Below are 24307 nucleotides of genomic sequence, written 5' to 3'. Positions count from 1 at the left end.
CCAAGACTGTGGACTGCGTTAATTTGGGCTACGCTAAGAACAGCGTTGGCTATAGATTTCTAGTAGTGAAATCTGAGTTACCTGACCAGAAGGTCGGTACAATCATAGAGTCTAAGGATGCTACATTCTTTGAGGATATTTTTCCTATGAGAGATATGCAAAGCACTTCTAGACAGGAATCTGAGGAGACTCCTGAGCCTGCCATTCCTATGGAATATTATGAACGAACACATGATGAAAATCCTGAGGAGGATGACGAGGAAACCCTTGGTAGGGGCAAGAGACAAAGGACTGCAAAGACCTTTGGTGATGATTTCTTCGTGTACCTCGTGGATGATACTCCCACTTCTATCTCAGAAGCGTATGCCTCTCCAGAAGCTGACTACTGGAAGGATGCGGTCCGTAGCGAGATGGATTCCATCATGGCTAACGGGACATGGGAGATCACTGAGCGTCCCTATGGTTGCAAACCATTGGGATGTAAGTGGGTGTTCAAGAAAAAGCTTAGGCCCGATGGTACGATTGAAAAGTACAAGGCCAGGCTTGTGGCCAAAGGCTATGACCAGAAAGAAGAGGAAGATTTCTTCGATACTTATTCACCTGTGGCTAGACTGACCACCATTCGAGTATTACTCTCGTTGGCGGCCTCACATGGTCTTCTCGTCCATCAAATGGATGTTAAGACGGCTTTTCTGAATGGAGAGCTAAATGAGGAAATCTACATGCAACAGCCAGATGGCTTTGTGATAGATGGTCAGGAAAGGAAGGTGTGTAAGTTGCTGAAATCTTTATATGGCCTGAAGCAAGCACCTAAGCAATGGCATGATAAGTTCAATACAACTCTGACATCTGTTGGTTTCGTTGTTAATGAGGCTGACAAATGTGTATACTATCGCCATGGTGGGGGCGAAGGAGTTATACTGTGCTTGTATGTTGATGACATACTGATATTCGGAACAAACCTCAAAGTCATTGAGGAGGTCAAATCGTTTCTGTCTCAGAACTTTGAGATGAAGGACCTTGGTGTGGCTGATGTTATCTTGAACATCAAGCTACTGAGAGATAATGAGGGTGGGATCACACTTCTGCAATCCCATTATGTTGAGAAGGTGTTGAGTCGTTTTGGATATTCGGACTGCACACCATCTCAAACACCATATGATCCTAGCGTGTTGATTCGAAAGTCCAAAGGCATGGCTAAAGATCAATTGAGATACTCTCAAATCATTGGTTCACTGATGTACCTAGCGAGCGCAACGAGGCCTGACATCGCGTTTGCTGTGAGCAAACTGAGCCGGTTTGTTTCCAAACCGGGTGATGTACATTGGCATGCTGTTGAAAGAGTTATGCGCTATCTGAAAGGTACTATGAACTATGGACTTCACTATACCGGAGACCCGTCGGTACTTGAAGGGTATAGTGATGCGAATTGGATCTCTGATGCTGATGAGATGAAGGCCACAACTGGGTATATGTTTACTCTTGGAGGTGGCGCTGTTTCCTGGAAGTCTTGCAAGCAAACGATCTTAACGAGATCGACAATGGAAGCAGAATTAACAGCATTAGACACTTCTGGTGTTGAAGCAGGATGGCTTCGAGATCTTTTGATGGACTTGCCACTGGTTGATAAACCGGTTCCGGCTATCCTTATGAACTGTGATAATCAGACTGTCATCACCAAGGTGAAGAGTTCAAAGGACAACATGAAGTCCAACAAACACATAAGAATGAGATTAAAAGCTGTCAGAAAATTAAGAAACTCCGGAGTGATAGCGCTGGACTATGTCCATACGGCTAAGAATCTGGCAGATCCCTTTACGAAAGGGCTATCACGTGTAGTGATAGATAGTGCATCGAGGGAGATGGGTATGAGACCCACATGAGTTGCCATGGTGGTAACCCAACCTATGTGATCGGAGATCCCGTGAAGTAGGACCTGGGAAAACAAGCCAGTGGTGAACTGAGGAGAGTAACTTTACTAACCCACTCCGTTGGAGATGCAATACTCTCGGAAACTGTATGGAAGGATGACTACTGTCTTAATGTGTTCCAAGGCTTATATGTATAAGCAAGATGCTATCCTACAGAGCGATCTTTGGAGGAACACACCTATGTGAGCCCGACTGCTAGTCACAGTCTATGAGATTGGGGTGATCTCTAGTAAGCTCATGAATAGGCCAGGAGTGTGACTTATATGCTCCACCCGAGGGGTCAGCCTTCGGCAGCCCAGTACTAGTAAGACATGTGGTGAAACTTCTTTACGCCAAACTGACAATTCAAGGCATAGTCCATTGTTCAGTTGTGAAGGAGTGTAGCTACTTGCTCTAGGTGAAGCTCAACCCTAACAGGTCTTCACTGAAACACTAGTATATCAAAACAACGTTTGGAACAAAGGACAAAGTGGGCCCCTGAGATCTGGTGGGGGATTGTTGAAATGTGAGATGGGCCTAGTGCCCATATGACAATTTCAGATTTGATCTTTAAGGGCCCATGTAGGTGGCATGACAATGTGGTGGGAAGTTTAGTCCTACCATGCTAGTGGAAGGAAAGTTGGAGTGGTTTATAAGGGTGGCTCTTCTACATGCTATTGGAGCTTGAGAAGAGAAGAGGCCCTCACGCACTCCTCCTCCTCCGCTCGCCTCGCCCCATCCGCCACGCCACGCCACGTCACGACGCGACGCGACGCGCCGCGGGTTGCGGGATTGAGCCGAGCCGAGCTCGCTCCTATGCGCTTCTTTTTGCCGGTCAGGAACGGAGAGTCTTTGACAGGTAGGGCCGCGATGTGAGACGTCGGATCGTGGGCTACCGACTTGGACGTGGGTTCAGCCCACGTCTCTCCATGCGCGATCGCACATATATATGTGGGGCGCTGCCAACCCTAGCCGCCTGCGAAACAGAACGCATCTCCGCCTCCACGCCCACGTCGTTCCTCTGCTGCTGCTGCCGCCGGCGACTCCATCCCGTTCACCGCGTACACGGTTGACGGGAGAGCAGGTCTCCGAAACTCCGTCTCTCTGGTTCCTGTACGGGAGATAGACGAATAGGTTTTTGGGAAGCGACTACGCGACTGCTCGCTTCCGATCCACTACTTCCTCTACGTCCGCGCCGTCTCCGTCATCACCATGTCCAACGACGCCGAACGCGCTGCCGCCGAGAAGACCGAGGCCGACAAGAAGGCCGCCGAGGACGCTTCTGCTGCTGCTGTCACCGCGGCAGCGGCTTCTGCATGGCCTACTGGAGGGTTACCGCGTTTATCCCTCTCCTGATAATTTCTGTATTAGCAGTGGTAGCATCATGTGTAGATTTGTCTACTATTTGCGTAGTACGTGCTTGTCTAGATCAGTACCAGTATATTCCTAGTTCTGTCAATGCCATGCTCGTTATCTACTTATGGATTAAATTAGTCGAAAAATTGCCTATTTTCTTAGCAATATATATACAAGATGGTTCTAATGGTTCCTCAAAAAGTAAAAGAACTTATCAAGAGAAACATGTACAGGGAGGCGCAAGATGTGTTGATGATGGCCGAGGTATGCATTGCGGCCTTATTTGATTGTTTTTGTCATACAATAAGAAGCATATGCATATTTAAGATAGCTACATATTCACGTAAACCGATATGAGACCTGTAAATATCCCAAGAGAGGTTTATATTATAAGGGGTCCCAGGTTCTAGCTTCGCCCCGGGCCCCCGAAATCTCTGGACCAGCCCTGGGCCAAACCCGAGTGTTAAAGCATGTTTAGTGAGATTATGAGCCTCGGTATTCGAGCTTCTATACTCCTGGACTATATTACAAGATGAAAACACAGTCGAATGTTCTTTGATTTCTAAAACACAGTGGAATGTTTTATAAAAAAGAAAATGCTTCGTACATCTTCGCTGGGCTGGGCCATGTAAGTCGCTCGGCTCGGCATCCACCTGACACGAGATCCTCGGACTCAGATGCTAAAAGATAGATTTTGTTTATCAATCAATAATCTCACCTCACTTCTTTACATTAAATTCCACCTATTCATATACCCACGAGTAACTTGAACAATCAACAAACAGAGGATATGGTGTGGGTTTTGTTTACTTGAGGAAAACGAAGAAATTAAATTCACCGGTGCCCGCAACATGCATGTGTCAATGAGAGATTTCATGGGAATTTAGCCAGAGGAAAAGTCATATGCTTGAATTGCTTCAAAGTGGAAAATATAGCAGACAAGAAAAAAAAATGCATGGCACATGCATAACGATCAAAGATGTGCGTGTATTAACTTCCCGGCCTCGATGGAGGCTAACTAGGAGTAGGAGTATATACATGAGCCCGCCTACTTGTCCACTGCCAAATTTGTCTTTAAAATTTATTCTTCCGAAGTCTAAGAGCTGGATAATTGATCTGAATTTTGTTTTTTACGAGAAAAACAATACTAGATCTCGGAGTTCGCTTACCCGCCGTCGTCGGGTGTCACTGTTCAGATGTAGTTATAATGCACTGACGAATGTTTTGATGGACACGCTGCTTTTCTTTTCCGTTGAAACACATGTGCATATGTGTTAGTACCACTAATGATTAGTTGATTTTGAAAAGGTCGGCTTTTCTGTTATTTTTTTTAAACAATTGGTGCAATCAAAAAATATTCATCAGTAATTGTGAGTTTGAAATTTATTCATGGATTCCAAAAATGTTCATGAATTTAAAAAATATTCACAAATTCAAGAAATGTTCGCAAATTTTATAAAATACTTGCCAATTTAAAAATGTTTAAGAATTTAAAAACATTCACAAATTCGAAAAAAGGGTTTGTGAATTCAACACATGTTTGCAAATTTAAAAATATTCATGAATTCAGAAAATTTTAACAAGCTTGAAAATAAATTCGTGAATATAAAAATGTTAGTTTTCAAAAAAAATAAGAAGAAAAACTGGATTAAAAACCCCTGCAGAAAAACAAGAAACGAGAAAAAGAAAGAAAAAACTGGAACAGAAGCGTCAAGAAACATCCCAAAACGGATGCAAAAGGGAACGCTATATGCGACGACCCACTACCGAAGCGATGGGAAGGTGTGAACACTGCATACCAAATGCTCTCTATTTAAAATCTCTAATTAAGTGGTATCCATTGTAAATAGTACTCCCTCCGTTCCTAAATATAAGGTGTATAGTTTTTGGCACGGAAATTAAAGAACACACATGGAGAAAAAATTTCACAAGTTTTGGGCAAGATTTCACCTGACTAATTGATATGAGAAAATAGAGGAGGTTGCTTGATATAAGGAAATGTAATCAAATTCCTAAAAAGTTTATCCAAACGAGCGATGCAACACGATACACCTTATATTTTAGTTTTTTTATCTCAAAAAACTATACACCTTATATCAAGGAACAAAGAGAGTATCATTTTTATCTCCTCCGGTCAAGTGGCTTGTTGCAACCAAATAGTTATGATAGGGTTTCCTTTCCACGTGAAAGGAATGGATGGACTTCTTTATAGTTTTTTAGTCTTGTTTTCTCAAAATAAAATATCTCATGAACATACCTCCAAAGTACAAAGCGTTTTCATTAGTGCATTTCTCGTGTCAAAATCTTTAAAACTAGATCACATGTATATAGATTTCCACAAGCATTTTCCGGTTTAACATGTGCTTTCAAATTGTACTAATCTGTGCTTCTCAGTAAACTAGTTTGTGCTCCTACGGAGAGAGAAGCACACGTGTGCTTTCCGTGGAAGCACAAGTTTGCTTTCCAAATGAACTAATTTGTGCTCCTACCGGACGTGAAATACACTCATGTTTTCGCATAGAGCATAGGTGTGCTCCCGCATGGTGTGCTTCACATGGGACCACACATATGCTCCATACGAAAGCATAACCGTGCCCCACGTAGAAACATAACACACCCTATTCTCGATTTATGAAAAAAAACAGAAAAATGAAATGTAAAGGAAAAAAATATCAAAATAAAAAATAAAGAGCCAAAAAGAACCCGGAAAAACCTAAAAACCAAGAAAACCCAAAAAACAAAAAAAAGGGAAAAATCGATCCGTCAGAGAAGACGTCCAAGTCCAACATGCGATATGTTGCAGTGCGCGACATTACCACATGTCCAGACACGAAAAATGACCCTCACTGAGGGCACGTGTTAACTAGTTGCTCCCTCCACTCCACTCAATGTTGTGGGAATGGGAGTGTTCCTATGATATCACTAATTAATGGGTACTCCATGCAAAAGTTACCCTCATTTTTTTTGATGGTGACAAGTAACGCATCGCATGTTCATCACTTATTGCAATTTGAGAGTCTTGGTCCACCGAGGGAAGGATGGATGGGTTTGTTTGTGCTTTTTAGTCCCCTTTTTATAAACAAAGTATCTCTTGAATCGTGGTCTAAATTATGAAACGTTTGCGTTGTTCCGTTTTTTGTGTTGAGATTTTCAAACGTTTTTTGTGTTGAGATCTTCAAAATTTGTTATCATGATGATAGGTTTGGATGTAATTTTTCTGGGAGATCTGTGCTTTCAACCTCTACTAACATGTGCTTCCAACATAAACTCGTGCTCCAATCTAGTAGTAACTTGTGCTCCCAACTAGTACCAACATGCATACTTTTAGCTACACGAATTTGTGCTCCTGACATGAACTAATCCGTGCTCTCACCTAGTAGTAATTTGTGCTCCCAACCAGTACCAACCTGCGTAATTCGAGCTATACGAATGTGTGCTCCCAACTTGAACTAGTCCGTGCTCCCACCTAGTAGTAAGTTGTGCATTCAACTACTCGCTCCGTTCCGAAATATTTGTCTTTCTAGGCATTTCAAATGGACATAACATACGGATGCATGTAGACTTATTTTAGAGTGTAGATTCACTCATTTTGCCCCGTATGTAGTCATTTGTTAAAATCTCTAGAAAGACAAATATTTAGGAACGGAGGGAGTAGTACCAACATGCATGCTTCCATTTACACGAATTTATGCTCCTACCTGGTAGTAATTTCTGCTCCCAACTTGTGCTCCTAACCAGTACTAACATGCTTGCTTCCAACCACACAGACATGTATTCTCAACTTGAATTAACCCAGTGCTCTGACCCAGTAGTAACTTGTGCTCCTAATGTGAGGCGCAAACTATGCTCCTGCTTGAAACACATCTATACTCTTGTGTGAAGCACATCCATGCACAAGAAAAAAATCCAACAAATACTGCAAAAAACAAGAAACCGGAGAAAACAAAAAACAGAGAAAACCAAGAAACGCACACAAGTGCACAACCGACGCTGTACGCGTCACAAGCATCACAGTTGGTGCAGCACACGAGTGCTTTGGAACGAAGGAAGAATACCCACAATAAAAGAAAAGAAGGGCTCACGCGTGGAGCCCTCTCAAGCCGCCACGCCGCACACTCCCACACTCACTCGAGCACCTGTGCTGTGCATCCGCTGTGCATCCACAGGGGGTCTCTAGGTGCATGTCACTCATACGAAAAATACAATTGATTGCCTCGAAAATAATATTTTTTGATCGATCCATCAATAACGGTTATGGAGGAGAGAGGGAAATCGTAAGACATGTCTTCTCTTAATTAAGAGATGATATCTTACCAACAATATATTCTAGGGTGTACTTTTGGATATCTAGTTATATAAGACTAAAAAAAGAACCTTACAACATGTTTTGTTGTCTCCTCTTAAGTTACACGACGTGCTTATGATAGCACTGTATTATCAACCACTGACACGCCAAGCGATGCCGAAGCAAGCTCTACCGGCGTAATGTGTGCAGTATTTTTTGTTCGCAACTGTGCTGATCGACATCACGCAAAAGGAAATCCGTGTCCCGGTCAGATCGATTCCGGCTTGCCCCAGGAGTTGCGCCCCTTCCAGCTCCTCGGACTTGTCGACGTCTTTGTTGCTTCGGTCCTGGTGACCCGGATCTTCACCCCCCTCTGGATACTGGCTCGCTCGGGCCTCCGGCCATCGTCACATCCTCCACCGCTTCCCGTTCCGCCAAGCTGCCCAGCCGCCCACCTCTGTGCCCCGTTTGTCCCTCCATCGCTTCGTTGCTCGCGCGTCCGGTGTCGCTCCCATTCCTGTGGTCATGGTTCAGGCCTATGCCCGACTTCTTCTTCGATTCGTGCTCCGATGGCTTGGGATTGCTCTGACTCAGGCCAAGGCGAAATCCCTGCATCTTTTTCGGCTGGCGGGACACCCGCGGTGCCGTCCCCTTCTTGGAGGCGTTGTCACGGCCGTTGTCTATGCCCCTCTTCGAGCATCAGGGGAAATCCTAGGTCCGGTTATCCGGATCGGACGGTGATGGCGTCTCGGTGTCGTGCTCCTTTGTGAAGGCATCGTCTTGGTTGCTCGCGGTGTCCTCAGTTATGGATCTGGAGATGTTGGTCGTCGTGTTATTGGTTTGGGCTAGTTCTCAGGATGACGAGTTTAGCCGTGTTTTTTTTTTCTTTGTTTGGGTTGAGCATCCCATGTTTTTTTGCTTCAGACACAATGCTCACGCCCTTGCGTCCGTGTTATGTGTTGTACCACATCTTATACTAGTTTTAACTTCTTCTATCAATGAAATGATACATAAGTTGTGTATTCGTGGAAAAAAGAAGTAGAATCCACCAAACCCGTTTATAAGCACGGTTCAAAGTACAACGCACACACTGGCACACACTTGTAACGATACGATAGTACAAGGCTTGGTCGTAGCCTTGAGAACAACAAACTCGCGAAATTAAACGAATGCACCCGCTTCAATAGCCAGTACCCCGGCGCCAGGTAGTAGTAGTAGTCTTCAACGAAGGCAAAGCCGCGGTATAAATACGGAAATGCTGCGGCCCGGGCGCGCCTACTGGCCCGCGGCGAAGGCCTCGACGGGGAAGGTCTTGGTGACGCCGGCGAGGCTCCTAAAGACGATCTTGCCGGTGGGCGGGTCGTCGACGGTGATCTCGTTGACGGGCGGCCACAGCATGAGCTCCTTGGCCTTGACGCCCTTGAGCTTCTTGATGCACTTGGTCTTGACGTAGCCGGTGATCTCCACGTCGTAGCTCACCTGCTTGCTCACCATCTTGAAGCGGTGCTCCACCTTCTTCTGCTGCGCGATCCACATGTAGCCGGTGGCGCGCACGAAGCCGACCTCGATCACGTCCGCCAGCGGCAGCAGGCCCAGGGGCAGCCCGAACTCCTCCAGCAGCGAAGCCGCCAGCTTCAGGCCCTCCTCGTGCCCCTTCTTCACCACCGCTCCCTCCCTCTCGGCCATGGCTAGCTGCTAGCAAGCTTCGTTAATTAGGTGCTCGTGTCGTGTGTGCTTATGTCTGAGGTTGCATTGCATCCGGCCGTGGGGGGTTTATAAGGCGTGGAGATGAAGCAGGAGGCATGACCAAACGAGTCATGTCACGGACTGTGTGTCCTCGAATTCATCGTTGGGCTTTAGGAGTTTAGCTTCGGCGCGGGGAGGTTCGGCGTGACGATCATGGCGAAGGGAGGGATCGCGTTGTCTACTTCTGTGTGTTGCGACCTGAAACGCTTGCTTTGTGGAGTCCGGAGAGCCGGCAACGCGCGGGTGTGGTATTGCTGCTCCATTGGTCAGTTTTGCACCCTGAGAATCGAGTCGCTGTCAGCATTTTGCGGGAATTTGGAAAGTGCGATTGAGAATTCTGCGTTTTCTGGTGACGTCAAATCCCTTCCTTCATCTTTGTATGGGATCCGAGCTCTCCGTAGCAATCCATGCTTTCAGAATGAGTCGCCACGTAGGATTCCCGTACTCGTCAGTTTCACTGAACTGACAGCATCTTCGAGACCAACAAGACAAAAGAGAACGGAAATCATCTCGTCAAACAGTGTTATAACTCGAAAAGTACCGCGGAAATATTTGTCAAAATAGCGTTGTGCTTGGACAGACAAGATTCAGAAGCAAATCAATATCAACATGGTCAACTTTGACCACAGAAATAACATGCTCAGAGCCATCTTCAGAAGTCGAGTGAGCCTTTACTTATCATCATCAGGCAAAGCAAGCAAATAACCAGTACGAAAGGTCAGCAGCACTCACAGGGTATAATAAAATGACAAAACATATACGGAGTACTATATACATTCAAACTAAACTCCCCGTTTAATTCTTGCGAACTAGTTGACCGACAAGACCGCGACAGTCCTACATTCAACTTGTTGCTCCTTCAGGTTCCGAGATAGCAAGTGCATTATAGTTCGAACGCATACACTGATATAGCGGTTTCAAAAAATACACCCACTCAAATATTCACCTCCATAATCAAATCGTAAAAACTTTATTTTCTTGTTGCGATAATTTTTTATTTCACTCTGAAATTCTTTGCTTCAAACGTTTCAGACTTATGCTTCATTAAGTAGATATATCCATATCTGCTCAAATCATCTGTGAAGGTAAGAAAATAACGATACCCGCCACGAGCCTCAACACTTATTGGACCGCATACATCGGTATGTATTATTTCCAAAAAGTCAGTAACTTATTCCATTGTTCCAGAGAACGGAGTTTTAGTCATCTTGCCCATGAGACACGGTAAGCACCAAGTGATTCATAATCAAGTGATTCCAAAAGCCCATCAGCATAGAATTTCTTCATGCACTTTACACCAATATAACCTAAACGACAGTGCAACAAATAAGTTGCACTATCATTATCAACTTTATATTTTTTGGCTTCAATATTATGAACATGTGTATCATCATGATCGAGATTCAACAAAAATAGACCACTCAGCAAGGTGCATGACCATAAAAGATATTACTCATATAAATAAAACAATCATTATTCTTTGATTTAAATGAATAACCTTCTCGCATCAAACAAGATCCAGATATAATGTTCATGCTCAACGCTGGCACCAAATAACAATTATTCAGGTCTAAAACTAATCCCGAAGGTAGATGTAGAGATAGTGTGCCGACGGCGATCACATCGACCTTGAAATCATTTCCCACGCGCATCGTCACCTCGTCCTTAGCCAACCTTCGTTTAATCCGTAGCCCCTGTTTCAAGTTGCAAATGAGCAACAGAACCAGTATCAAATACCCAGGCGCTACTACGAGCATTAGTAAGGTACACCTCAATAACATGTATATCAAATATACCTTTCACTTTGCCATCCTTCTTATCCGCCAAATACTTGGGGCGGTTCCGCTTCCAGTGACCAGTCCCTTTGCAGTAGAAGCACTCGGTTTCAGGCTTAGATCCAGACTTGAGTTTCTTCTCCCGAGCAGCAACTTTCTTGCCGTTCTTCTTGAAGTTCCCCTTCTTCCCTTTACCTTTTTTCTTGAAACTAGTGGTCTTGTTGACCATCAACACTTGATGCTCCTTTTTGATTTTTACCTCCGCAGCCTTAGCACTGCGAAGAGCTCGGGAATTGTCTTGTTCATCCCTTGCATATTATAGTTCATCACGAAGCCTTTATAGCTTGGTGACAGTGATTGAAGAACTCTGTCAATGACACTATCATCAGGAAGATTAACTCCCAGCTGAGTCAAGTGGTTATGGTACCCAGACATTTTGAGTATATGTTCACTGACAGAACTATTTTCCACCATCTTGCAGCTATAGCACTTGTTGGAGACTTCATATCTCTCAACTCAGACATTTGCTTGAAATATTAACTTCAACTCTTGGGACATCTCATATGCTCCATGACGTTCAAAACATCTTTGAAGTCCCGATTCTAAGTCGTAAAGCATGGCACACTGAACTATCAAGTAGTCATCAGCTTTGCTCTGCCAGATGTTCTTAACGTCATCAGTAGCGTCTGCAGCAGGCCTAGCACCTAGCGGTGCTTCCATGAAGTAATTCTTTCGTGCAGCAATGAGGATAATCCTCAAGTTACGGACCCAGTCCGTGTAATTGCTACCATCATCTTTCAACTTAGCTTTCTCTAGGAACGCATTAAAATTCAAAGAAATGGTAGCACGGGCCATTGATCTACAATAACATAGACATGCAAAATAACTAACAGGACTAAGTTCACGATAAATTAAAGTTCAATTAATCATATTACTTAAGAACTCCCACTTAGATAGACATCCCTCTATTCATCTAAATGATCACATGATCCAAATCAACTAAACCATGTCCGATCATCACGTGAGATGGAGTAGTTTTAAATGGTGAACATCACTATGTTGATCATATCTACTATATGATTCACGTTCGACCTTTCGGTCTCAGTGTTCCGAGGCCATATCTGCATATGCTAGGCTCGTCAAGTTTAACCCGAGTATTCTGCGTGTGCAAAACTGGCTTGCATCAGTTGTATGTGAACGCAGAGCTTATCACACCCGATCATCACGTGGTGTCTCGGACGACGAACTATAGAAATGGTGCATACTCAGGAAGAACACTTATACCTTGAAATTTAGTAAGGGATCATCTTATAATGCTATCGCCGTACTAAGCAGAATAAGATGCATAAAAGATAAACATCACATGCAATCAAAATATGTGACATGATATGGTCATCATCATCTTGTGCTCATGGTCTTCATCACCGAAGCATCATCATGATCTCCATCGTCACCGGTGCAACACCTTGATCTCCATCGTAGCATCATTGTCGTCTTGCCAACTATTGCTTCTATGACTATCGCTACCGCTTACTGATAAAGTAAAACAATTACATGGAGATTGCATTGCATACAATAAAGTGACAACCATATGGCTCCTGCCAGTTGCCGATAACTTTGTTACAAAACATGATTATCTCATACAACAATTTATATCATGTCATGTCTTGACCATATCACATCACAACAAGCCCTGCAAAAACAAGTTAGACGTCCTCTACTTTGTTGTTGTAAATTTTACATGGCTGCTACGGGCTTCTAGCGAGAACCGTTCTTACCTACACATCAAAACCACAACGATTTTTCATCAAGTGTGTTGTTTTAACCTTCAACAAGGATCGGACGTAGTCAAACTTGATTCAACTAAAGTTGGAGAAACAAACACCCACCAGCCACCTATGTGCAAAAGCACGTCGGTAGAACCAGTCTCATGAACGCGGTCATGTAATGTCGGTCCAGGCCGCTTCATCCAACAATAACGCTGAACCAAAGTAGGATGTTGGTGGTAAGCAGTATGACTATTATCGCCCACAACTCTTTGTGTTCTACTCGTGCATAAAACATCTACGCATAGACCTGGCTCTGATACCACTGTTGAGGAACACAGTAATTTTAAAAAAAAATCTATGATCACGCAAGATCTATCTAGGAGATGCATAGCAACGAGAGGGGAGAGTGTGTCCACGTACCCTCATAGACCAAAAGCGGAAGCGTTTAGTTAACGCGGTTGATGTAGTCGAACATCTTCACGATCCAACCAATCCAAGTACCGAACATATGGCACCTCCGCGTTCAGCACACGTTCAGCTCGATGACGTCCCTCGTGCTCTCGATCCAGTTGAGGACGAGGGTGAGTTCCGTCAGCACGACGGCGTGACGATGGTGATGATGAGGTTACCGGCGCAGTGCTTCGCCTAAGCACTACGGCGAGATGATCGAGGTGCGTAACTGCGGAGGGGGCACCGCACACGACTAAGGCAAAACTTGGTGTGTTCTAGGATGCCCCCTTGCCCCCGTATATAAAGGAGGGAGGAGGAGGAGGCCGGCGCTAGAGGAGGCACGCCAAGGGGGGAGTCCTACTTGGACTCCCGGTCCAAGTAGGATTCGCCCCCCCTTTCCTATTCCAACTAGGAGAAGGAGGAAGGGGGAAGAGGGGAGAAGGAAGGAGAAGGGCGCGCCACCCCATCCTAGTCCAATTCAGACTAGCCCATGGGGGGGAGGGGCGCAGCCAACCCTTGTGGCCCTTCTCTCTTATCCCCTAAAGCCCATTAAGGCCCAACAACTCCCCGGGAGGTTCCGGTAACCTCCCGGTACTCCGGGAAATACCCGAACTTGTCCGGAACCATTAAGATGTCCGAATATAGCTTTCTAATATATCAATACTAGTTGACCCGTTGCGCCAAATGGCGCAGAGACCCATTAAAGACATGTTGTCGATAAAAATAGTTTCTTTTTGGAAGGACATATTCGATACTCGTAGTAGAAAGCCCATGTGTTAAACCATGCTATTTTGAAAATGTCTATCAAAAAGATCATCCAGTAAACCCATGAGCCACAGTTCCTTTCTAATGGAAGCAAGTAATGCAATCTGAGATTGTAATAGTGGAAAGACCATTATCAATATTTTTATTATTCTTATCACTGTAAACAAGGAGACCACTGCCATCTGAATTCAAACATGCACCTGCAATAAAACCAGTATATTGCACAAACAACACTCGCAAATTGTCATAGGCTTTCTGTAACACGCAACCACTATAATTTCTTCAGCGATGACAAGAGCTGGTAGAAAGATGGTTGTTTGCTTTGATCGCTGCACCCAAGAACGTTGAGGTCATAGTTAGTGGGTCAAGGAGCAGAAAAGAAGAGAAAATAAAATTTTGAGAACAACGACATATTATTTGAGAAATGATCTGTCATCTTACTTGTCCCAACATGAAGATATTATGCTAGCCACCAGTGGATTGACCTCTTTGGGAATACCTAGTCGTTTGTTCTGGAACCCAACTGCTCCAAAAACTTGCATTGGATTCAGCCCACTCGAAAGTACAAGCAATGTTGCTAATTCCCATAGGATTACTCACATAGGGGCAGAAGCTCCTGCTCTAACATGCATACAGAACGTGAAGGAAATATGCCCTAGAGGCAATAATAAAGTTATTATTTATTTCCTTATTTCATGATAAATGTTTATTATTCATGCTAGAATTGTATTAACCGGAAACATAATACATGTGTGAATACATAGACAAACATAAGTGTCACTAGTATGCCTCTACTTGACTAGCTCATTAATCAAAGATGGTTATCACTACAAAAAAGAAATACACTTCCGTGATGATACGTGTTTGTCACAGTAGGTCGCGTTTTTTTTCATGCATGTACATCCATGACAAATTTATGACAGAATCAAGATAGTCATACTTGTGCTGTCGTAGAAGTGTTCCATGACATTACCAAAATTATCATCACGGAAGTGTCTACTTCCATGACGATAAATCGCGCGTCACAGAAGTGCTTTCGTCAAGGATGACCGACACGTGGCATCCACCGTAACGGAACGCCGTTAAGCTATCGGGTCGGGTTTTGGATCCGATAACCCGTTAACAGCCCCGACCAATGGGGATTTTCCACGTGTAAAATCATCATTGGCTGGAGGAAACATGTGTCGGCTTAACGGGATCACATCATTAGTACAATGATGTGATTGACTTGACCCATTCTGTTAGCTTAGCACTTGATCGTTCAGTATGTTGCTATTGCTTTCTTCATGCTTATACATGTTCCTACAACTATGAGATTATGCAACTCCCGTTAACCGGAGGAACACTTTGTGTGCTACCAAACGTCACAACGTAACAGGGTGATTATAAAGAAGCTCTACAGGTGTCTCCAAAGGTACATGTTGAGTTGGCGTATTTCGAGATTAGGTTTTGTCACTCCGATTGTCGGAGAGGTATCTCTGGGCCCTCTCGGTAATGCACATCACTATAAGCCTTGCAAGCAATGTAGATAATGGGTTAGTTACGGAATGATGCATTACATAACGAGTAAAGAGACCTGCCAGTAATGAGATTGAACTAGGTAATGGGATACTGACGATCGAATCTCGGGCAAGTAACATACCAATGACAAAGGGAACAACGTATGTTGTTATGCGGTTTGACCAATGAAGATCTTCGTAGAATATGTAGGAGCCAATATGAGCATCCAGGTTCCGCTATTGGTTATTGACCGGTAACGTGTCTCGGTCATGTCTACATAGTTCTCGAACCCGTAGGGTCCGCACGCTTAAGGTTTCGATGACAGTTATATTATGAGTTTATGAGTTTTGATGTACCGAAGGTTGTTCGGAGTCCCTAATGTGATTACGGACATGACGAGGAGTCTCGAAATGGTCGAGACATGAAGATTGATATATTGGAAGCCTATATTTGGATATCGGAAGTGTTCCGGGTGAAATCGGGATTTTACCGGAGTATCGGGGGTTACCGGAACCCCCCGGGGGCTTAATGGGCCTACATGGGCCTTAGTGGAAATAGAGGACAGCAAGGGGAGTGTGGGGCGCCCCCCCCAAGGCCCAAACCGAATTGGTTTAGGGCAAGGGGGCCGGCCCCCCTCTTTCCTTCTCGTCCTCTCCCTTTCCTTCCACCTCTCCTAGTCCAACAAGGAAGGAGGGAGTCCTACTCCCGGTGGGAGTAGGACTCCCCAGGGCGCGCCCCCTCCTAGGCTGGCTGCCCCCTCCCCCTTGCTCTTTTATATACAGGAGCAAGGGGGCACCTCTAGAGACAACAATTGATCTCTTGATCTCTTAGCCGTGTGTGGTGCCCCCCTCCACCATAGTCCTCCTCGATAATATTGTAGCGGTGCTTAGTCGAAGCCCTGCGACGGTAGAACATCAAGATCGTCACCATGCTGTCATGCTGATGGAACTCTCCCTCGACACTCTGTTGGATCGGAGTACGGGCAACGTCATTGAGCTGAACGTGTGCAAGAACTCGGAGGTGCCATAGTTTTGGTGCTTGATCGGTCAGGCCGTGAAGACGTACGACTACATTAACCGTGTTGTGATAACACTTCCGCTTTCGGTCTACGAGGGTACATGGACACACTCTCCCCTCTCGTTGCTATGCATCACCATGATCTTGTGTGTGCGTAGGAAAATTTTGAAATTACTACGTCCCCCAACAGAACGAACATAGGGTTGTACATATGATAAGTATCTATACGATAAGCAGCTTGTTGTGTTACCACCTAGACAAAAGCACCTGAGTGGACAGATCAAAACGCTGGACAGTGGCCACATCTAGCACACACGCTTTTCACATAACATTTGAAAAGAATTTTGGTGCATCCTGGATGAAAGGCTTCTTGGAGACTAAATTCGGGTGGACTCCTGGATCTCCTGTATATATATTAATCCAGGAAATTGTCCTATGGAAAATAAAAAATATAAGAACCATGAGCTGAAGGCATGCTTGTAATTAAAACAACGTACATGTAATCCGCCAGGGAGAATGATACTACAAAAAAGGTTAAATCTCTTGTACTGAAAACCATGCAAAGGAGTGCCCCCACTGTAATAATCTAAATTTCCTGGGACGTTTATTTAATAGCTCAATTTTGTTCAAATTTTTGGGAATATTAATCATAAAGCCGAAGAACGCATGAAAGAGCAGACCAAATCTATCTACCGTACGACACCGAAAAAGATGTCCATTGGAACTATTTTGTCAACAAAATTGACAACCACAATAACCATAACAATCCTACACAAAAGGCTGGTATACACCAGAATACTTTCACTCATAAATTCTGTCCAAAAACTAAGGTTTATTCTTAGATGCAAATATACTATCAACTCATAAATCTGAGATATCCCTTTGGACCAGATCACCTAAGCTGGCACTAATATCAACTTTTACTTTGCAACAATCATAAAATCTTCACACTTTCCTCTGTCCCAAATCTAATAGGTTTACAACCCTGATATTGACTACTGTCATGTTGCATTTCAAAAGCACAAGGGAAAAAGGCACAACAACCACGTGTAGGGCTGCTCCAAGAAACTCAGATGCTTAGTTTTCATCTTGATGTTGTAAGGTAGCAGAGACTCCATAGAAACAAACACATCGAAGCAAAGCGAAAAGAAGAAAAATGGCTACATAGCAAGCAATGATAATGAAAGAGATTTTCAGTTATCACTGACCACCAGAACAGTATCGGCTCCATAAAAATGGCTTGGTATTGACTGTTGAATGGCAGAAGAACTGAATACACAAGAATAAGCCATAAGGCACACTTCTCACAAAAAAAGAGATGGCCACCGTGAAGAAGCACGGGCCTAGTATGTCTGTAATAACAGAGATGCTACTGTTCAAAATAAGTAAACTATTCCATGAGCAAAAGGAAAACATGCATGTAGCTAGAAATCAAAGAATACACATGTAGCTAGAAAGAAAGGAAGCAAACCTCGAGCAGCAAAATAGAGTTACAACAAAACAGAAGATCAACATGCAGCAACATAGGAGATCGCATAACCCGGTAAATAAACATAAATGAAGTAGTCAGAGCAGGCAAAGAAAACTTCATGCACCAAGGCATTAAAACATTTTACAGTTCAGTTTGCAAGTTCAAAATTGACACCATGGCGGCGCACAACTATAGAGTAAAAGATGGATTGCAACTGAAATATCTCTCCTTGTATTTCCTATATTCCACACACCTAAATTAAACCAGCAAGTTAGCATGTAATTATTAACAAAGAAACACCACAACAACCTAATCAACCATATCCCTTCTTTAATATTTCCTTTCTTTTTTGTAATTCTAATTTTTCAACATGGCACAAGGATTTATGCCAATTTAATCTCACACTAAGATCTAAACTTAGTGTGTGGCATATATGTTAATACCCCCAACCTAAAATCTGAGAAGAGCAAGAACAACAAAACTGAGAAAGTTCCCTTGGTTATTCTAAGTTTTCATCGAACTGGCAAAATCATTTGTAGGCAACTCAAGTTATACGCCGCGTGCAAGAAGTGAACTTCCTCAGAAACCTCACAAATGTACGACAAGTCAGGTAAGTAACAATATATTGAGGAAGAAAAAATTTCTTATCGATACATGAGTTGAGAAACCAATCATATACCTTCAGATTCAATGACACAATTATCCTCGAAAGATCTTAAGCCTGGAGGGCCCTTCAACTGAACAAAAAACAGCAAGTCTGCATATCAATCAACAACACAAGAGACATCTTGTTAGCAAATCCAGCAGTAAACAAAAAAACATGCTACTAATTCTTAATATCATTAACATGTAAGATTTGTACACGCAAAGTCATGTTAGTGATTCTTACACCAAATCAGTATACCACCGCCATAGTACTACACCGTCTAATTACTATATGATTGTCAGACTGAAGAAAATCATTGCAACCCCTTTCTGACACTTAATGGATGCGACCTCGTGTTCCTCCGCTTCAGATCAGGAACCTGAGGGAGGAAGAATGGTCGGCGGACGATGGTTGTTTCCACCCTTGTTTCAATGTGACCAGGAAGCAAATGCAATCCACTTTCAGAAAACCAAAGTATATATACCTAAAGGATCAGTGTTATAAAAATGTGAGTTACACTCCCCACTTCCATGATCCATAATAAAATAAGAGACTTAGGAAAGGGGCTAGCCTTCACAAATAGCCCAGAAAGAGCAAGCAAAACTTGCAGAGTGGAAAGAGAGCTCACGTGGACCCAAGAATTTGTAGGTGGCCAAGCCAGATGTGATAGGGAGCACAGAGGATCTAAAGAAAGCATACAACTCATTAGGCAATACATTCCTCCCCTACAATCCGTGGCCATGCTGGCCATGCTCGAACCAGAGGTCCACAATGTTGCATCCAGTATCAGCACAACAGTAAGGCAAAGGCATGACTTCGGAACCTAATCCCAAAGCAGCAAAAATAAAATGCCAGTAAGGCGAAGATATGTAAGGATGCAAAGGTTGCATGAACTGGACATGCCAAAATTGACCTTCTCATCTTCGAGTTCCTCCAACAATGCTACTTCCCCATTCGAGGAGCTCTCTATATCAGCCACTCGCCTACTCATCTTCATGAAGCTCACCTCATCCTGCAAATCCATAAAATTTAATTTAAGCCAAATAAGTATTTTATCAGTAACTCTCGCTCTCTAGGACAAATGTGGACCAGCTAAACTGAATATTCTACATCATGCCAGAATCTTGACTGATTAATAACTGACATAAGCACTCGACCTGTGAACACTCGCTCTATGGGACAAATTCAGACCAAACTAAACAGAATATTCTACACGAGAACAGAATCCGGACTAACTAATAATGGCATAAGCACTGTACCTGTGAACGCTCGCTCTCTGAGACAAATGCAGACCAAACTAAGCTGAAGAAACATATAATTTTGTTTTTACCTTCATAACAAGCAGCATGACCAGAATCACATCCCATGAGAAGCCATAAACCTAGAAATTGCATCAATTAGAAAGACTGCATAGACATGGCATATGCACAAATATTTGTCCAATTACAAAATAAGAAAGGAATATTACCAGCACACTTTGGTTATACTACTTGGTTATGTTCAAATGGTACACGAAACCGTATTGGTAGATGAAGAAACGCAATGCAAGATCTTTCAGTCCCCTCTTTTCATCCCTCTCTGAATCCATGTCCCTTCTTTTTCACCCCTCTCTCTGAATCCAGATCCTGGCAATGATCAAGCTTCCAGTCCCCTCTTTTTCATCCTTCTCTCTCAAACACACATGACAAATTGCAGCAAACATAACACATCAACTACTGTAATTGAAAACTGAAGCTGTGACTCTCTGTTATCCAATTTCAGTAACCATAAACTCTGTACCTAGCAGCAAAGATCTCATAAATGCACATACACATAATCACAAATTGTATCATCTAAATGCAAGAACAAAGGTTCAAAACAGGGAGGAAAATCACCTTGATTTTCTTCACCCCTTCAGCTAAATTCTTCTTATTCTCTTCATCCTCAGATCTGTACACTTCATGTTTATAAAATCCATATATCAGCAAAGTTAAACATGTGTGATGGAGAAAGTAATAGGAAAATAGACAGGAGCACCTCATCAAGATTTTTGTGGCAAACTCTCCTCTTTCCTCTCTCCTTATCCCTCCTCTCCTTCCTTCTCTCACCCTCATCTTCCTTCTCTCCTTAAGGACCGGTCCATGGCCCCGTCATCCACAACTTAACTGCGGCATGGTGGAGCAGAAGGCACCGCGCGACGCGAGAGAAGAGGGAGTCAAGGGCACAGATCTGGTCGACAGAGTGGTGGGCACGACAAGGCTGACCCGAGGACCTTACAAGGCGCTGGATCTCGGCGGTGACAAATCTCCTGGTGCTGCGACTGGTGATGATGGAGGAGGGGTGGCAAATCCCTTGTTGCGGTGGCTAGTGATGAGGGAGGAGAGAGGAGGGAGATGGTGCGATAGTGTGGCGAGGGAGTGAGGAGGAGGGAGGGGTCAGGGGTGTGGCGGCTGGGGACTGGGGGGCTAGGGTTCACGCCCACGCCCAACCACAGACCCACACGTCCCCATGACGCAAGCGTGCGTACGCAGCGCGGCAGGAGAGGCTGCCCCGCGCATCCGAAAAACTCGCACCCAGCCAATCGGAGCTAGCCCGAGCCCACATGTCACACCCCATCCAGGATCTACCATGCGGTGAAAATGGCACAGATGAATTCCCAGCGAGGATCCAACGACCAGGAGCGAAAAAAAGACTGCGCTGACCAGCATCGAAGGGCCAACGAAGGACGCGATCGGGGGAGCATCCTGGGAGCGAGTTGGCTAGCCTCATTATTGTTTTAAATTTATGTCTTGACCATCTTGAGACTCCTCGTCACGTCCGTGATCTCATCCGGGACTCCGAGCAAACTTTAGTCATCAAAACACATAACTCATAATACAGATCGTCATCGAACGTTGAGCGTGCGGACCCTACGGGTTCAAGAACTATGTAGACATGAACGAGACACATCTCCGGTCAATAACCGATAGCGGAACCTGGATGCTCATATTGGCTCCTACATATTCTACGAAGATCTTTATCGGTCAAACCACATAACAACATAAGTTGTTCCCTTTGTCATTGGTATGTTACTTGCCTGAGATTCGATCGTCGGTATCATCATACCTAGTTCAATCTCGTTACTGGCAAGTCTCTTTACTCGTTGCGTAATGCTTCATCCCGCAACTAACTCATTAATCACATTTCTTGCTAGGCTTATAGTGATGAGCATTGCCGAGAGGGCCCAGAGATACCTCTTCGATACACGGAGTGACAAATCCTAATCTCGATCTATGCCAACCCAACAAACACCTTCGGAGACACCTGTAGAGCATCTTTATAATCACCCATTTATGTTGCAACGTTTGATAGCACACAAGGTGTTCCTCTGGTATTCGGAAGTTGCATAATCTCATAGTCTGAGGAACATGTATAAGTCATGAAGAAAGCAGTAGCAATGAAACTGTAACGATCATAATGCTAAGCTAACAGATGGGTCATGTCCATCACATCATTCTCCTAATGATGTGATCCCGTTCATCAAATGGAAACACATGTCTATGGTTAGGAAACATAACCATCTTTAATTAACGAGCTAGTCTAGTAGAGGAACACTAGGGACACTATTTTTTGTCTATGTATTCACACATGTACTAAGTTTCCGGTTAATACAACTCTAGCATGAATAATAAACATTTATCATGATATAAGGAAATAAATAATAACTTTATTATTGCCTCTAGGGCATATTTCCTTCATATTGTAGGGTATGAAACCACCTCAAAGTTATTCTTTCCGATCAATCCATTGGGCTATTCCTATAAGTGTCACAAACAGCCCTGGAGTTCATAGTAAAATAACACCTTAAGACACACATCAACCAAAACCCTAATATCACCTAGGTACTCCAATGTCACCTCAAGTATCTGCAGGTTTGATTATACGGTATGCATCACATAATCTCATATTCATCTATTCAAACCAACACAAAAAACTTCAAAGAGTGCTCCAAAGTTTTTACCGGAGAGTCAAGACGAAAACGTGTGCCAAACCCTATGCATAAGTTCACAAGGTCACTGAACCCGCAAGTTGATCACCAAAACATACATCAATTAGATCACGTGAATATCCCATTGTCACCATAGATAAGCACATGCAAGACATACATCAGGTGTTCTCAAATCCTTAAAGACTCAATCCGATAAGAAAACTTTAAAGGGAAAACTCAATCCATTACAAGAAGGTAGAGGGGGAGAAGCATCATAAGATCCAACTATAATAGCAAAGCTCGTGGTACATCAAGATCGTGCCATATCAAGAACACGAGAGAGAGAGAGAGAGAGAGAGAGAGAGAGATAGAGAGAGAGATCAAACACATAGCTACTGGTACATACCCTCAGCCCCGAGGATGAACTACTCCCTCCTCGTCATGGAGAGCGCCGGGATGATGAAGATGTCCACCGGTGATGGATCCCCCCTTTGCCAGGGTGCTGGAACAGGATCTCGACTGGTTTTTGGTGGCTATAGAGGCTTGCGGCGGCGGAACTCCTGATCTAGGTTTCTTTTTGGGGGTTTCTATATTTATAGGAATTTTTGGCGTCGATTTCACGTCAGGGGGTCTCCAAGTTAGCCACAAGGTAGGGGGCGCGCCCAGGGGGTAGGGCATGCCCTCCACCCTCGTGGTTGGTTTGGAACTCTTCTGGCCCAACTCTTTTGCTTCGGGGGCTTCTTCTGGTCCATAAAAAATCTCGATAAATTGGAAGGTCAATTGGACTCCGTTTGGTATTCCTTTTCTTTAAAACTCAAAAACAAGGAAAAAAACATAAACTGGCACTGGGCTCTAGGTTAATAGGTTAGTCCCAAAAATCATATAAAATAGCATATAAATGCATATAAAACATCCAAGATGGAAAATATAATAGCATGGAACAATCAAAAAATACAAATACATTGGAGACGTATCAAGCACCCGTCTCATGGTCCTGTCCGGGCATCGCGGCCCAGCGTAACATCAACGAGCCACCTCTACTCAGGGGACGTGGGCGTGCAGCAAACAAAGGGAAGGCGGCTTAAGGGAGTATATTGTTGCTTCATACATGCATCACAAGGGGGTTTCTCCCAAAACACTTTTACAACCCCGCGGGGTCATGTTCAAAACCTTGACACAGAGCAGGAAAAAACAACCCAGGGAAACGTGCGGTTGCCATCGTTGTTGTCATCGTCACCACCGTCAGCCTCGTGCCCCTTGACCTCAGGCTAGCCTTTGCCACCCGCGGGAGTGAACTCCGCGATCAGTTCATCCATGTGGTCCTCCACCCAGCCTCCCAAGGCGCCCTGAACCACCTCAAGCACGGGGGCTGTCACGACCTCAAAGTTGAAGTCGGGGTCAACATGAAGAAGGTGGCTGAAGACACGCGAGGATGCTCGCACGAGAAGATTGCAACTTTTCTCTATGACAAGCTGGCGTACCTTCTTGCCCCCTCCCCCCTTCAAGACGCTCCACGACCCAGGTGAAGAAGCTAAGGTAGCCGGCATCGTTAGCAACGAGAGGGCTGGAGACGCATTCATCACAGATGCTGCTCAGGGCCCGACCAGCCATCTACTCAAGGGCCTAGAACATCTGAGAGCACGTGTGTAGTAGTCCCCGGGCTCGGTTCGC

General features: G+C 44.2%; 1 protein-coding gene and 1 long non-coding RNA gene across 15 annotated transcripts; both read right to left on the bottom strand.

Annotated features, from left to right (window-relative positions):
- Positions 1 to 8590: 8590 nt before the first annotated feature.
- LOC123065483 (uncharacterized) lies at positions 8591 to 9527 on the bottom strand. The gene has a single exon (XM_044488750.1). It carries the CDS (start codon positions 9235 to 9237, stop codon positions 8827 to 8829), a length of 411 nt encoding a protein of 136 aa, XP_044344685.1. The 5' UTR covers positions 9238 to 9527; the 3' UTR covers positions 8591 to 8826.
- A 7197-nt stretch (positions 9528 to 16724) lies between these two features.
- On the bottom strand, positions 16725 to 21147 carry LOC123070238 (uncharacterized). 14 transcript variants are annotated; one of them, XR_006433558.1, is made up of 8 exons: positions 20707 to 21146; positions 20565 to 20626; positions 20159 to 20463; positions 20021 to 20071; positions 19604 to 19702; positions 18934 to 19513; positions 18724 to 18801; positions 16725 to 17006 (listed from the first exon to the last, which is right to left on the bottom strand). It is a non-coding gene; the product is annotated as an uncharacterized lncRNA (long non-coding RNA). The 14 variants fall into 14 exon arrangements; XR_006433562.1 differs by having other exon boundaries at positions 19319 to 19513; positions 20707 to 21143; XR_006433560.1 differs by lacking the exon at positions 16725 to 17006 and adding an exon at positions 17624 to 18631.
- Between the last annotated feature and the right edge of the window lie 3160 nt (positions 21148 to 24307).

This window comes from Triticum aestivum, chromosome 3B (assembly GCF_018294505.1).
Source record: "Triticum aestivum cultivar Chinese Spring chromosome 3B, IWGSC CS RefSeq v2.1, whole genome shotgun sequence".
Taxonomy (NCBI): Eukaryota; Viridiplantae; Streptophyta; class Magnoliopsida; order Poales; family Poaceae; genus Triticum; species Triticum aestivum.
This window is presented reverse-complemented; position numbering and strand designations above follow the sequence as displayed.